Below are 16,439 nucleotides of genomic sequence, written 5' to 3' on the forward strand. Positions count from 1 at the left end.
ACCGCCTATGTAAGTTTGGAGAAGATGGACCGTCGTTGGACAGGTCATGTGACCTGGAGAACGTATCGCTTTACGGCCATCCATTTATTAAGTGGATGTCTTCTAGACTTTTGCGACAGTGCTGCGGCGCTTGTGGCCTCTAGGGGCGCTAGACGTGACAGTTACAGGTCTAGCGCCCCTAGCGTCCGCAAAAGTTCCGCGGTGTGGCTTTAATTAAAGGGCACCTATTATGGAATTTTGAAATTTACCTTTCATGTAGTGTGTAACATAGATCTAGGTGAACAAAAACATCCTGCAAAGTTTGAAATATGAAAGTGCACCGTATATAAAGTTATTGTCTTTCAAAAGTGAGAGTCGACTCGGAGTCATTTTTATGAATGTTAGAAGACCGAAGCTTTTTCTTTGACTAGATGACGTCAACTTGTCAAGTTATTTGAATACGATACGCCCCCTTATTGCGTTCCAAGCATACTGTCTATGCTATGGTTCCAAGGCCAGGGAAAATATGTTCTGAAGTGCGAGTCAAAAGCAAACTTTTTTCATCTGCCCAAGGAGGAGCATTTGAAGACTACGTGGCTACAATTCATATAACTATACCACAGAAGTATAGTCCGAGCCTTGTGCTTTGTTCGCGTCATTTTGAAGACGATTGCTTTTTAAATGCAATCAAACTGGGATTCGCGAGCTGGCTGATATTGAAGGAAGGTTCAGTTCCAAGTGTATTTGCATCAGCTTCCTCCTCCGTATCACAACCTGTAAGTGTTATTAATAATTTTTGCTTTTATATTTTATGTAGCATGCTTAATAATAATTTTGTTTGTTGTGTAAGCACCGTTTCGCTTCTAGGTCTTCAATGACAATTGTATTGAGATATGTGAAGTGTTTGTCGTTGTTTTCGGAGTTGTCTTAAAGAATAGAGTAATACCTCGTAGTAACGTAACTGCATTTTTTTTTTTTGTAAAAACGTTATGTTTATGCATCGGGCTAATTCAAACAAAGACTGATTGTGCTTTTACAATATGAACTCTGGGCTATGCTCGCTAACATAACATTACATTCTTTATCTTATTTTTCGTTTTTTACTACAAACTATAAAGCAGTGGACTATAATCATTATTATAATACAATTTAATTGATAAAAGCATCATTGTACTCCGTGTTAAAAATAAGTATTATCTCTGTAAACACTGCTGGGTCATCTGACCAATCACCGCAGATTAGCGTCGCGCAAAGGAGGGGTTTGAAAAACGAGTCGTTGAACGATTCATTTGGGAGTCGGTGAGCAAATCAGGTAAAAATAAATGCATATTATACGAAAACAAAAGTGTTTTTTGTCATTGCATGCATGTAAAACTGTTGTTGGGGACTCCCACAACAACATTAGGAACATTTTAAATGTCATAATAGGTGCCCTTTTAATTAAAGGTTCGATTTTTTTTATATATTTTCAATGAACGACTAATGAATTTGAATAAAGTTTTGCCGAAAACAAATGTTCTCAGACAGTTTTGTTCATATTTATCAAGGGTGACAATATTTGTGGCAAATGTATTCCTGTGAGGACAAAGAAATCATTATTACAGTCTTAAGTGTCACATGATCCCTCAGAAATCATTCTAAGATAATATTTGCTGCTAAAAATAATCACTTATTATTGTTATTATAAATAGTAATACAATTCAGATAACTTTTGTGAAAACTGTGATGCATTTCTTTTCAGAACTCTTTGGTGAATAGAAAGTTATTTTAAATTGATTTGAAAGAAAACTTTGTAACATTATAAATGCCTTTACTGTTACTTTTGATCAATTTAAAGAATCCTTGCTGAATAAAAGTATTAATTTCTGTGAAAAAATCTAAATGACTCCACACCCATACTCTTTTGGGAATGTATAGTCATTTATTCATGTCTCTCTTTGGATCACATCCCTCATTCTGTCATAGACACCAGCTCAATGTTCTCTCCATCCTCCCCCTCTCCTCCTCTCCTGCTGTCTCTCTCCTCCTTCTGGTGCTTCATGGTCACTCTGTCAGAGGGACACAAAGCAACATGACATAATGGATGAAAACAGTGTGCTTCCTTCCTAATCTGGTCTGTCTGAACAAAATCAGCAGGATGCCATGACAGATCACCCACTGTCATTCTTTTTTCCTCCCCTTTTATTCAGCAAGGATGCATTCAATTGATCAAAAGTGACAGTAAAGACATTTACAACAGGAATAAATGACATTTTAAAATGTATAGAAAACAGTTATATTAAATTGTGATAATATTTCACAATATTAGTTTTTTTTTCTGTATTTTTGATCACATTAATGCAGTCTTAGTAAAAAAAGAAAAAAGGAATGTATACATGTATTAATATTGCTGTACTCTTTGTATATTCTGCAGTCTTGGAGAGCGTGAGAGACTTTAATCAAAAACATTTTGAATGGCAGTGTATATATTTTTAATCTCTTATATTTGAAAAACAAAATTATTTACTTCAATATCTTACAGATTCTGCAAGCGTATGTAAACTTGTGCACAACTTGGATGTCATATACACTAAAACATGAATTTTAAAGGAAGAAATAAAGTAAAAACAGCTTTTACAGTAATTTTGTAGGAATTTTATAAAAATCTATGGAATTTTGCAGATGTTTATTCATGGTAAAATAAGTACATAATAACAATTCATAATTAACAATTATTGATATTTTAGTAAAAAAAAATACATATATATATATATATATATATATATATATTGAATTAAGTCAGGTCAAGTCATCTTTATTTATACAGCGCTTACAATAGATTGTTTCAAAGCAGCTTTACAGTGATAACAGGAAAATAATGCAACAAAGTTTGTTTCTAGAAGAAAATAGCGTCATAGTCCAGCTTAACCCTTTAGGCGCCAGAGGTTTTTTCCTAAAACGTTAGATTTTGACATCTTAATTTCAAAAGGCCATATCTTAAAAATGATAAAAGATAGAGACTTTCTGTAAATTAGAGAAATATTAAGGATGACCCAAAGTTTATGTAGGGATTACATTTTCCCATCTAATTTGCATATTGTAACGTCATAGGGTGGCGGCCATCTTGGATTATAGAATTTTCATGAAAAGTCACATGTTTAAATGATAAAATGCAGCACTTATTTCCCCCCAAAATGTCCCTCACCTTCTGTATGCTATATTGCACAATACTGAATGCTCAGGTAAATAGTAAGTAGTAAACAAACTGTGTAAATCATTACTAGTAAATGGTAGAAACAAATCGAATGCATGTAGCGGTTGGCCTTTTGCTGTAGAGATTTTCCATTTACTACATACAGTAGGCACTCTGATTCCATGTATGGGGCACATATATATTATTCATATGACACACAAACACAAGTAGACAAGACCTGTTTAGTTCAAAAGCTCACTCGCCACGGCAAGGCACAGATCATGAGTGAGATGACGAGACAAGACGAGAGACAATGTTTTTTTTTGTTGATGTTTTTGGGGGGGGGTTTTTTGCTGACAAAGACGCACACATCATAAGGACATGAACACACAAAAAAGAACGCATATTGTACACTACTAAATGGTCAGGGAAATAGATAAATCAACAGTGTAAATCATTACTAATAAATGGCAGACAAAAAAAATAAAAAAATTATGTAGCAGGCCTTTTGCTGTAGAGATAATGACTCCCTATCCATCCAGGTGACATTTCTTAGTGTTTCATGGTGTGGTACCTCTCATTGCATGGCACAACACAAAGACCCACCCCACACTGCCTGCACATGTATTTTGTCTGACGGCGGCCTTTAGGGCTGGTCCGATCAGAACAAACTACACAATCTGGGTAACCATCAGCCTGGCAGATAAAGTGGCGCTCAGTGAGTCTCTGTGGCAAGTCTCCCAGTGAGGATGACTTTCGGCCTTTGTTGCTCTCTTTCCTGGAAAAGCCTTCCAGTAAAGCAGTGATGACATCCTGCACGAAGACTTTCAGGGGCTTGTGAGGAGCAGCAGTGCAGCGGCAGTAAATGATGTGGGCATTCACCATGCTTACACTGAGAATGGCATTGAAAATCCTGTTGTACCATTTCCTTGACCTATGGGGAAAGAGGTAGGTCTTCATTCTCTGGTCTGCTGTGTCGACACCCCCCATGAATGAATTGTAGTCATCAACACAAACAGGCCTATTTATCTCCCTGTAGCCACTATCAGTGTGTTTAGCCCTGATGCGCTTTCTGACACATGTGTTGGAATGCAGTGTAGAGAGCATTGTGAGGCGCTTTGTATCATGCCACGCACAAGCTAGCATTTTCCCCTTCCTCATGAACACTGGGTCATCTCCCTTGCTCAACAGTAACTGTTCACGGGTGAGGCCCTTTGGCATCCCCTTCCTCTTACTGCTGACAGTCCCACACAAACCCGAATCATTGCTTGCCAGCTCATCTGCTATGGCTGGCGAGGTGTGATAGCTGTCCATGTACACCTCATGCCCTTTCCCTGTGTACGGGGCCATCAGCTCACGGACAATAAGGTGTGTAGCACCGAAATCACCTGCATTAGGCCTACTTTGTCCAGTGTACATGGACCACTGTAGCACATAGCCTGACTTGGCTTCACTCAGAGCAAAAACTTTGTAGCCATATTTGTCTGGTTTGTTTGGATTGTACAATTTTAGCGTTGATTTCCCTTTGAACGCAATGGTCATTTCATCCAATGACAGCAGCTTTGATGGACCATACACTGCTGAAAACCGGGGGATGACCAAATTAATGATTGGGCGGATTTCAAACAGCCTGTCATACCCTGGCTGACCCCTGTCAACACACTCCTCATTATTGGTGAAGTGAAGGAAAGACAAAATCATCTCAAATCTATTCCTAGACATCACCTTGCCAAATCCAGGTGTTGCTGTTGGCCAATATTCGGCCCAATAATCCTCCAACTCTGTCTAATGGCCCACAACTCTTTCTCTACCAGACCCATACTCAAATGCAGAGAAAAGAAGGCTTTCATTTCACTGACAGTTACGTCAGACCATTGATGAAATCTGGAGTGTGGAGGGAGTTCATGGGAGGCTAAAAACTGATGGGCATAGCGATTTGTCTCATTTACAAGTAAATTCCAGAAATCATCAGAGAGAAAGAGTGATAAAAAATCTAGGGGCGAATTGGCATTAGTGAGTTCTTTTTCCCCCAGATATCCAATTGGCTGATCAAAAGGCATGATCCAACTTTGGTACTCATCCTCATCATTGGCCAAATACTCAAAGCCGGCATTCCCATCAGCTTGCGATAGATTATGCATAATAGCCCCTCTGCCCCGTGTCACACCGCCTCTGCTCCTGCTACGAGCAGCGCGGGCGCGGCCAGATCTGCCTCGCGCGCGCGCCGAGTGCGCACAGCTCGGACTACTGTTGTTGTCATTGCGACTCCCCACCCTGCCTCCACGTTGCCCCCTAACTGTCCTATGAATACTTCGACCTCGTCTAACATACCCAGTGGCATTAGACAAAGTCTCCACCATAAGTATACCATAAGTGATGTTACATTTGTGTTGTAAAAAAGTTATTAATTTAGTTAATTTATATACAGCCTCTCTGGAGAAAACCGTGATGTCATCGCAATGCATCATTTAGCATTTCATTTTAGATTTTCAGTTTTAGTATTAGTAATTTTGTTAAATGCTTTTGCCATTTGTATATGTTTTTATTTATATTTCAGTTTTAGGTTTTGTCATTTTAGTAGCCTATACTTCAACTTCGACTTCAACTTATTTTATTTTAGCTAGTTGCTAAGGCAACATTTTCATTTTCATTCGTTTTTCTAAAAACCTAATATTTATATCTTTATACTAACTAACTAGCTTTAGTTAACAGTAACAACACTGCCACAATATTTTATAAACAAACAATAGCAGGTGTTCCGTTCCAATTCTGTGGGAACCTGCTGATTTCCATGGGTGCAGATTCCATGTGGGCCTGATTATATCTAACTTTTCCAAAATATGAAAGTTTAAAGCAAACATAATGTCACTAAATGAAATGAAATTTGACAGCTACTGAAGTCAAATACTGCTTAATACTGCTACTATATATTCAGTAATAGCAATATATGCAAAAAAAAAGAAAAGCTAAGCAAGTAGACACTTTTTTAACAAACATCTGTGAGGTCATCCAAATGTGTTTTGTGAAGCAAACGTTATTCTATGAAATGTCTCTAAGAAGTGTTGCTCTTATCAATAATCGCTTAATCATTTAATTACTACAGAATTACAGAAAACACAATGACAAATCAGACAAAACGAATTAGACTACAGAATTACAGAAAACACAATGACAAATCAGACAAAACGGAAAAGGTAGGTATATGCGTCGAATGGAATACTGACCTCTGATTGGACGAGACATCTGTCAATAAAGACATGCAGAAAGTACAGCAGAAGAAAGTTGATTCTCGTGTGCACGTTTAAATATTAGCTTAAGTAAGGAATAATTGCCAACTATTATTCTGCTACAGTTACCACACCTCGAAACATTGTTCAGATGATGTATTTCAAGACGTTTGTAAAGTTTTTGTCATTAAAACGCTGCATGTAGGACTAAATTCTTACGCATCTAATCCCATGCCTCCGCTGCTAATTCCAAAATGTAATTTTAGAGTTAGTAACGTCTCGGTTACACGTGAACCTATCAGGTCGCTTCGCGCCCTGTCACGTCAGAGCCCGCCAATATGGGCGTGGCTTAAGCCTATAAGCCCATTTTCCGCCATAGGAATTTAGGTTAAATCGACTGAAGCGATCAACCCGATCTAAGCACATTGCATGGTGGGTTACGCAATACTCATTCCCTTCTCTCAGAGAACCGAGGTTACCTTTAGAAACCGAGACGTTCCCTTTCGGGAGTACTCTCGTATTGCGTAAGGCTAGCTTACGCTATGGGAACCCCATTTAAAACGCTGTGCGTGCTTATAATCCACACATACTATGGCCCGGGAAGGAAGCCCGGGGCCCATAGAAGAGTAAGTTATGACCCCAAAAAGAGACCAACGTCAGTGGGCCTTATAAGGGGATATGTATAACTAGACCAGACAGCGTAGGGCCTTATAAGTGTTATATAGTGCTTAAACATTTTTCCTATATGGAAAGAACTGTAGCTTGCAAAGCGGGAACTTCCAAGTCATAGAACTTGATAAACGTGGACGGAGAGGCCTAGCCTGCTGCCGCACAGATATCGCCAAGTGGTATTCCACTAGACAGTTTATGTGCAGCCGTTTCTCCGGGTCTTTCCAGAGGCCTGAGGTGGGTCTGCAACCGCGCAGGGCGCCCCAACCTAGGTTGGATGCGTCTGTCGAGATCACAATCCATTTTGAGACTGTGCCCATACTCACGCCTGAATGAAACCAGTCGGCTATTTTCCACGGAGCCAGGGCTCTAATGCAGCTGTGGTTCACTTTGATGCGCAACCGGCCCGATCGCCACGCGCGTGCCGGGACCTGGTTGTTCAGCCAGCGCTGAAGGGGACACATGGTTTGAGAAAGCCTAGTTTGAGAACTGCTGATGCTGAGGCCATCAGGCCTAACATCCTCTGAAAACGTTTGAGAGGAGTGTAAGAGCCGACTTTGAACGAAACCGCTAAGCGCTGGATAGAGAGCGTACTGTCTCATCTGTACTGAGTCTATAACTGTCCCCAGAAAGGAAATAGTCAGGCTGGGAGACAACATATGCAAAAAAAATATGACTATTTTTTGCAATAGTCAGGCTTGGCCGTATTGATCCTGAGACCCAGACATTCTAGATGGACCTGTGAGATATTAACTGCGCCTCTGACTGGGCTATAACTAGCCTGTCGTCAAGGTAGTTCAGAATTCGCAAACCGTGAAGTCTCAGGGGAGCGAGAATGGCATCCATGCACTTTGTAAATGTTCGAGGTGCTAGGGATAGACCGAATGGTAGGATTGTGTATTGATAAGCCTGCCCCTCGAAGGAGAATATAAAGAATGGCCAGTGGCGTGGTGCTATCTGGATGTGAAAATAAGCATCTTTCAAATCGACAATCCCCTGGGCGAATTTGCGTGAGGATTTGTTTCGTTGTCAGCATCCTGAACGAGCGCGTCATAAGCGCTTTGCTCAGATGCCTGAGATCTAGGATAGGTCTGAGACCACCATCCTTTTTGGGAACGGGGAAATAAAGGCTGTATAAGCCTGACTCGCTTATTGTCAAGGGAACAGCTTTTATAGCACCCTTCATTAACAGTTTCGAAACGTCGGCGCGAAGCACGTGACTCACGCTGTTTTCACCGATGTCTTGACCACGGTGAAAGGGCGGGGGTCTGCGGACAAACTGTTGCGAGTAGCCTCGTTTTATTATATTCAACACCCAATCTGAAATACCGGGGATGGCCTGCCAGGCCTCGGCCGGCATAGCGAGGGGTTGAATTATATCTGGGGTCGGGTCGCTATGTGATAGGGACTTGGTTGCTCGGTTGTTTTGTGCTTGTGACACTCTAGGGACAGCGCTTATGTGTAGTGGCGCGCACTGAAAGGTGGGTGCGCGCTTTACATTCTGAGCACGCTCGGCATGAGCCGGGGAGCAGGCTAAGAGGGGAAAATCTGAATGATTTTGTGACGCTGTGTGAACAGTGCTTATGTGCAGGGGTGGAAACTGTGTAGTGGGCACACTGCCTATATTGGGAATAGAGAATAGAATGCTCTTTTTGTGTTTTATTATGGTCGCCGTTTGTGTGCAGGCATGCATGTTTTATGAAAGGCTCGTTTACTGCAGTGTTGAAAAGGCGGCAGTGCTGTTTTAGAAGTCGGCGGTCTGAAGCAGACCTGGAGCGCTTGGGGAGGAAATGGCGCATGGCTTGTGATGCCTTCTGTGCTTCAGTGAAGCGCTCTGCAAACCCTTTCACTGCTGGGCCGAAGAGACCGGTGGTGGAAATGGGAGAGTCCAAGAAGGGCGTTTTGTCAGCGTCCTTCATCTTCGTGAAGGTTAGCCAGAGGTGGCACTCTAGCACAATCAAGTTAGCCATGTTCCTGCCGATCGACTGCGCAGTAACCTTCAGTACCTTCAAGTCAGTAGCGATACGCAGGTCCTTAAAAGTCTCAGGATCAGGACCGGACTCGTCCATGGAGCGGAGAAGTTTCGCCTAATGTACCTGGAGGACGGCCATCGTGTGAAGCGCAGACGCAGCCTGCCCGGCGGAGGCATATGCTCGACCGGCGAGAGCTGATGTGGTACGGCAGGGCTTCGGTGGGTGCGTAGCCTTTGACTGCCATCCTCTAGCGGAGAGCGGGCAAAGGTGCGCGGCGACAGCTTTTTCCAGTAGCGGAATGCTGTCATATCCCTTCTCCTTCGCGCCGTCGAGTGTTGAGAGTGTCGAAGAAGCCGAGGATTTGAGACGAGATGAAAAAGGAGCCTTCCATGACTTTGTCAGCTCGTCATGGACTTCAGGGAAGAAGGGGCCCTTAGCGGAGGAGCTTGACAGCGACCTTGCAGGAACCACTCGTCCAGCCTGCTTCGCAAGGGTTCCACGGGCTGAGACCAATCCAGCCTGAGGTCTCCCACGGCCTTCGTCAGGAGTCTCATTAGTTTAGCGTCGAGGGAAGCCCTGACGCCACCGAACTGCCCTGAGCCGAACACGCGGGGTCATTCCTCACTTTGTGACGCAGCGATAGAAAAGCTGTTGTCTTCATCATCCTCCGCTTCCGGTCTGCCGAAGGAAAAAGGAACGGCCACTAGCTGAGAGGTGCGCTGTTCATCCTGCATGAACAAGCCCGGAAAAGGAGGTTCTGAGAGGGATTCACGCGGGGATATATTCTGCGTGGGCTTGCTCGTGAGCTCTGGCATTCTCTGTCCGCGGCACTTCTTCCTGCGCGGCCCGAGCGAGATATGAGGGAGAGCGGGAGGGACGGAGTCCTCGTTAAAAACGGCGAGTCGAGCCCGCAGGGCCTACAGCGTCATTTCGTCGCACTCTGGGCAGCCGCCGTTGGAGAGTGGAGCATCTGCGTGGTCACGGCCCAAGCACGCGGTGCAGGATGTACGAGGCATTTGAAACAACGCCTTGTTCTTTTTGTGAGTGTGTGTGTTGCAGCAGCGAACACACACACAGCTTGAAAAGGATATTGGCTCGCCGGATGGTAAAGCAGAACAGCGGGCTGACGGAACAGGAACCGACGTCCTCAGAGCTGCAGTGCGGCCTTTTCGATGGCGGCGGCTTCTCAGTCCGGAGGTCAGTGTCAGCGAAGGTACGTGAGCTGAAGGAGATTAAATCTCAATTCCTATGGCCGAAAATGGGCTTCTTATAGGCTTAAGCCATGCCCATATTGGCGGGCTCTGACGTGACAGGGCGTGAAGAGACCTGATAGGTTCACGGTGCTCAGCCGCCTCGCCATAGGTTTGTGCAGTTGAATCAGCACGCTAGAATGCTCTGCTGTGGTCTTCTTTGCAGCTGCACAGCGTTTTACATATATACAATTATTAGGATAATTTTGGCTTCAATATTCTCGAGAAAAGGCGTTTTCCCATAGCGTAAGTTAGCCTTACGCAATTCGAGAGTACTCTCGAAAGGGAACGGAGGTTTGAGCCACTGATAGCAGACTAATGCTGACACATTAGACTGAAGTGAACACACTTACAGATTGTTTCCATCGACTGCAGCCGATTTTAAACCGACTGTGAACACAGACTGAACACGCGTTTGGGCATAATCAGTCATAAGTATCAAATTACAAAGCATGTGCGTCAATATTATTATTTATTTATTCATTCAATTCGTTTTAATTAATTTGTTCATTCTTTTTTTCTATTAGTGACAGTAGACTAGCCTAATAAATGAAACATAAAGCCATTTTAGTATAGGCCTATCAATAATTATTTATTTGTTATATTATCTGCAATAATTACGAAAACCCGTGCTGCAGGTCTTACTGATTGTGAAGTTAGACATTGAACATCGCAGATCAAGCGCATGGGGCTGCATGTTTTTTCTTGTTATGAATTGTATCCTATTTTCCGTTATTACAGTTAACTACACGAAGTGTTATGGAACTGTAATGCGGTCAAGACCTGCCGGAACTACTTTAGCCGTGTTTCCCAGAAAATAATTGCACACCTTAGAACATCCGTCAACCAATCAGATTCAAGCATTCAACGGCCCTGTAGTATAATATTATTATACTGTATATAACGCGAATCGACTTTCTTCTGCCGCAGTCCGCTGTACTTTCGGCATGTCTTGATTGACAGATGTCTCGTCCAATCAGCGGTCAGTATTCCATTCGACACATATACCTACCTTTTCCGTTTTGTCTGACTTGTCGTTGTGTTTTCTGATTTGTTATATTGTTTTCAGATTTGTTATTTTGTTTTCGGAAATATTATTGTGTTTTCTAACTTGTTCATTTTGTTTTTAGTCTTTCCATTGCGTTTATAATTTTTTTTTATTTTTTTTCAGAATTGTGGTTTTGTTTTTCACTTCTCGGCCACCATAAATTACTCATTCTTTCTCCCGGTCTTAAAATATATTGCATAGCCCCTTTTTTAATATGCCCCAACTGCTGAGCATCAAACCTAATCCTGTTGTTATTATGACATACCTGAGGTAAACTATGATGACAAGGCTGCCTGTGATGCTGAGTACAGTGAGTAAAATCATTATAATGAGCAAACTGCTCCTATGAGGGCGAGGTGTGGCGTCATAACCCGAGGGCAGGGACGGCAACATCGCAATCAGTCTAGGGGTTGTAGATGGCAGTGGGTTGACTGAGGGAAGGAGATAAGAGGAGGACGAAAAATTTTTTTTATACTAACTAGACCACAATGAGTTGTCACATTCAACACAAAGCATTATAAACCCGGCCTACCTTTCAGTTTAAAATAAATGCGGGACAGCACAGTACCCTTTTGATCCTGTAGGAGGCAGCGGTACATGCCTTCCTCACTGGTTGTCAGCTGATTGAGTACAATTTTAGAATCCTCTGTCACCACCAGCACTTCATACTCCCCATCACGTGACAGCTTTCAATGAATAATAAACAAACTCATTTTAGTACATTTTAAATAATCATTCAAATCACAATCGGTATCTGGTTTGTGGATCTCTGGAAAGATCAATATTAACTGTAACATATCAACCAAAAAGATAAACATTTAAAGCTAGTTGCTAGACCACTATTGAAGCTACTTAAGGGGGCATTACCTTCTTAAACATTACTGTAAAGTTATATATAATTACATGGTATAACCAGTACTTGTTAGAAAAAATAGTTTTTAACTGGAAAGCTGTGCTTAAATTTAGTCAAGTTAGCATCGCTTTTTTTAGCTAGTTACTCCCCAACATTCACTTATGAAAAAAGAAGTACACTTGTATAGAGTGTACTTAAAATATTGAAAGTATTTTTTAAACTGTACTTGCTTATACCATTATTAACATAAAATGCCACTTAAGTGTACTTCATCAACAGTAAGTAGGCCTACATTTTAAATCATTGTTTTAAAAATATTTTGTTGTGCTTTAATAAAGTACACTTATTTTGATATGTTGACTAACATACTAAAGCACATGTAAAGTACTTCATTATAATTTTAACTGTAGTCTGTTGTTCATTTAGTTAATATATTTGCAACGTACTAAATTGCAACTTAATAATTACACTCACAATGTACTCTGTTAAAATTAAGGAATTTTTCATATTGATTTTTCGCAGGTGTTTTACCCGTATTTTGAATTCTGCATTACATTGTGTACACCTGACCTAAAATTTTCAATAGAAATGGCATATTTCAATATAAATAGTATATTTTATTTGCCATAAATGCTTGTCAGTAAATTCGGCATATCTTTAACCATTTTTCAAAGACAACAGAAATAATTATGAATTTACATATAAAGATATACTTAAGTCCTAATTAAGTGGGGGAAAGATATTCAACTAATTGCATTTATTATAAATATAAACTATAATACATTTCCATTTAATTGCAAATAACATGCAATTAAGTGTCCAAAAACATGATATTCAGTTTGCACTTAAGCATATTCTTTTTAATTATTATTTCCGTAATAAGTCTTTATAAAAAGTATGTTAAAGAACACTTGTCTGCAAAAATCATCAAAAAGGCTTCAATATTATTTGAAACCTGCAAATGCATTCAAATGTGTGTGTGTCTGTGTGCATGTACATTCTTTTCATCAGGATGCCAGGAGTAATGGTACTCGGTCTGTCCAATGACAAGAGCGTGCCAAGGCAGAAAACAGTCCAGCACCACCTCCTCTCCTTCATCTGCCTTAAGATGATTATCTGATAGAAACAGAAGGAGAGAAAGACAAAAGAGATGTGTTGATATAGTCCGTTAAAGCCACTAAGGTGTGTATATCCGTGGGTGTTTCTCTCACCTCCACAGTCTAGAGGCGGAGTGGCTGACAGACATGTAAAGAGCCTATACTGACAGGAAGTGCAGTTCATCACTCTCTGATACAACAGCCCTGTAAGAAACAAACATCCACACACACACACACACCGCATATATTTTACATTGTTGTAGCACCTCTCTTCCCTGTCTGTCAGAAACGATTTGTTTAGTTCTGGTCTCTATGAAGCCCCTCCTTCTGAAAAGTGCAATGAGCTCAGATTGGTCGGCTGGTCAAGTGTGTTGTGATTGGTCAACCGTTTCGACAAATTTCTGGAATGTCACGCCCCGCTTCATAACTGTTTCAACACACTACTAATGCAACCAGACCTCTACCCCTTTTTTGGGGGGGCGGGACTTATATAAATGTTGTGACGTGTACGTTCCCGGAAGAAAACTCAAGACTACAATAGAGGCGTTTCAGGGACAAACAGTGCACACTAATATAGAGAATAACTCCCTCTGGAGTGCCATTTTTCAAGCACAAACAGCAAGATTACACACTAAAGAAAGTTGAAAATGTATGGGGGAAAAAAGCATGAGCTTAAACTATTTTTAGCTGTACAAAAAAGCTTCTTATGCTGCTTGATATTGCAAACTGGTATTTCTTACCCTATTCTTTTAATGTAGTGGCTTATTATAAATACCCGGAATTATAATGAACCGGAAGTCTCGCACATTCACAGAAAATTGTTTACTTCCGCGCTGAAAAATAAGGTGGATAGAAATCTCAAATTGGTACTTACCGCATTTATTTGGACATAGACCTTTGGAAAATAATAATGATAAAACATAATTAGTGAGAATTAGGAGTTCTGAAACATCATTGCTATTTAAAAACATTTACATTATGCCCATTGCCTAGCTATACATCCTTACCTTGGGTAACAAAAATCTCCAAATGTTTCTGAAGGATTCTCTTTCCTTTCTCCACTATAGTAATCATATCCCACTGAACAGAACCTACACAAGAATAACAGTGATTTTTTTTTTCATGGTTTCAGATGTAAAGCATCTTTATTTTTCATGTTTTTACTCTAATATGAAAATGTTGATCTTTTCTCCTTAAACAATGAACGACTGCTCTTTTGGAAGTACATAATCTGCATCCAGAAGCTCTCACCTGTCCTGTCTTCTTTCCAGTGCCTCTTGAATTCACTCTGATATTCAGTCCGTGCACGATAGAGTGTTGTAGGATCTAAAGCAAATCAGAGCACTCGACATCATCATCAATAAATATAACATGAAGACATAGGCAAGCAGAAATTTGGCAAATCTTGCATGTAGGCCTATTACCAATCAAAAGTTTGGACAAGCTTTTAAATCATTTTTGCACCCTTTTCCAAATTCTGGAATAATAAATTGTATTTTCACTAGTGAAATGTCACCACAGGCTGCCATTCAAAATCAATTGTTGATATCAAGAATTGATTTCTTACTAGTAGAAATATATTTTTTGATATCAATAATTATGTTGTTACTAGTAAAAATGAGAATTCCTGATATCAATAATTCAATTGTAACTAGTTGAAATGTCTGTTATTGATATCAACAATTGAATTGAATTGAATACCGTAACTGTTGTCTTTTCGCTAGACTTAAAGGGTATTCGCTTATTTTTACTATGGTGAAAATCATAGACAAAAACGGTGAAAATCTGAGATTTAAAACCGGCGCCACCGGAAATGCTTCAGGACCAGACATGCGCAGTAGCATTCCAACGCGTTTGTTATTGTTTACATCCTTGAAATGGTCAGCAGTAGGCCTAACGTTACCTATGACACCCCGAAATGATGTGCTGGTCTCCCGATAGTTGACGTAAGCCTGCTCAATGATTTGCTTCAGTTCAATCTGATCACGGACAGTGATTCCTATGACTGAGGACAGGAAATCTTCGTGCACATAACGAACCACCGGGTCACACTGCAGACAGGACCTTACACTGGGGCATGAACCCAGAATCAAAAACGAGCCAAAAAGAAACGCAAACGCCATTTTGGAAAATATAAAACGTGAATCTTTGGCATTATTTAATCCTTTCACACGTAGCCTATGTGTAGCGTGAGTTTTAAGGCGACCGTTATTTTAGAACGTTTCGGTCACGTGACACACCTCAGCCATATGGCAGATTTGTCGCTTTTATTTCGTGTTTTCTTCTTCTTTTTATATAAAAAAAACCCCTCAAACACGTTTAAGTGGATATGTTTTGTCTTTTAAAAACCTTTACAATTATCATATTAGTTTATCTGTAATGCTAGATGGGCGCCGCCATGTTCTTTTTCGACGCAGTTCAGAGAATCGGATCTGTCTACAACACATCAATTCCACTTCACCCGAAATACATGGAAGTAAGTGGCCAGTAAAGTGTGAGAACGTTTTAGTTTTACCTACACAATGTGTATCTAATATGAATAAAACACCACTTCAATTTATAATTGAAAAGATTGTTAGGCTATTGCCGTTTCCATAAACATCAGTATTTTACAAACTATAACGTTACATGTATTATTTTGCTAGTAGCTACTTATGTGTATTTAAATGTCAGAAACCTAAACTAAACATTATGTGGTTGAAAACACTGAATAGTTGTGATGTGAACTTGTGAAAGTGCTGAGTGCTTCTGTCTCTGGCTCAGCAGACAATGCATGAAAGCCCATTTGATTTTGCCTTTGAATTAGTAAACATTTTGTAAAAACGAAATTGACAGTTTACAATCAGGTTTAATTTGTTACAGTCACTGCATTAGTTAGCATAGACCATTCAATTAACACTACTTCTACAGCATTAGGCTAAATTAACCTTCTCAAGATTTACTAATGCATTTTTGAAATCAAAAGTTTTATTTTAGATTAATTAATGCACTCTGAAGTGTGAACATAAACATTTTTATTATCTAACATTAACAAAGGGTAATAAATGCTTGCAAAGTTACTTATAGTCAGTAGAGTGTCTGTTGGATGAGGATCAAAATAAAGTGTTAGCAGATATAAAGCAGACAGTCTACTAATGAGAGTTAGTTGATATCTAGTTGCAAAGTTCCTAT

General features: G+C 40.4%; 1 protein-coding gene across 1 annotated transcript; it reads right to left on the bottom strand.

Moving 5' to 3' along the window:
- Positions 1-1,884: 1,884 nt before the first annotated feature.
- Positions 1,885-15,754, bottom strand: izumo1 (izumo sperm-oocyte fusion 1). The gene is made up of 9 exons (XM_079637816.1): positions 15,172-15,754; positions 14,520-14,594; positions 14,276-14,359; positions 14,143-14,163; positions 13,383-13,472; positions 13,169-13,287; positions 11,851-12,004; positions 11,584-11,749; positions 1,885-2,027 (listed from the first exon to the last, which is right to left on the bottom strand). Exons 1-9 carry the CDS (start codon positions 15,389-15,391, stop codon positions 1,931-1,933), a joined length of 1,026 nt encoding a protein of 341 aa, XP_079493942.1. The 5' UTR covers positions 15,392-15,754; the 3' UTR covers positions 1,885-1,930.
- Between the last annotated feature and the right edge of the window lie 685 nt (positions 15,755-16,439).

This window comes from Phoxinus phoxinus (assembly GCF_949152265.1).
Source record: "Phoxinus phoxinus genome assembly, chromosome: 15".
Taxonomy (NCBI): domain Eukaryota; kingdom Metazoa; phylum Chordata; class Actinopteri; order Cypriniformes; family Leuciscidae; genus Phoxinus; species Phoxinus phoxinus.

Coding starts and splice junctions, on each gene's coding strand:
- izumo1 (XM_079637816.1), bottom strand. CDS start 15,391: ATGGCGTTTGCGTTTCTTTTTGGCTCGTTTTTGATTCTGGGTTCATGC. Junction 12,005..13,168: donor GGCATCCTGATGAAAAGAAT/GTACATGCACAC, acceptor ATTCATTGAAAG/CTGTCACGTGATGGGGAGTA. Junction 11,750..11,850: donor CATTTATTTTAAACTGAAAG/GTAGGCCGGGTT, acceptor TCCTTCCCTCAG/TCAACCCACTGCCATCTACA.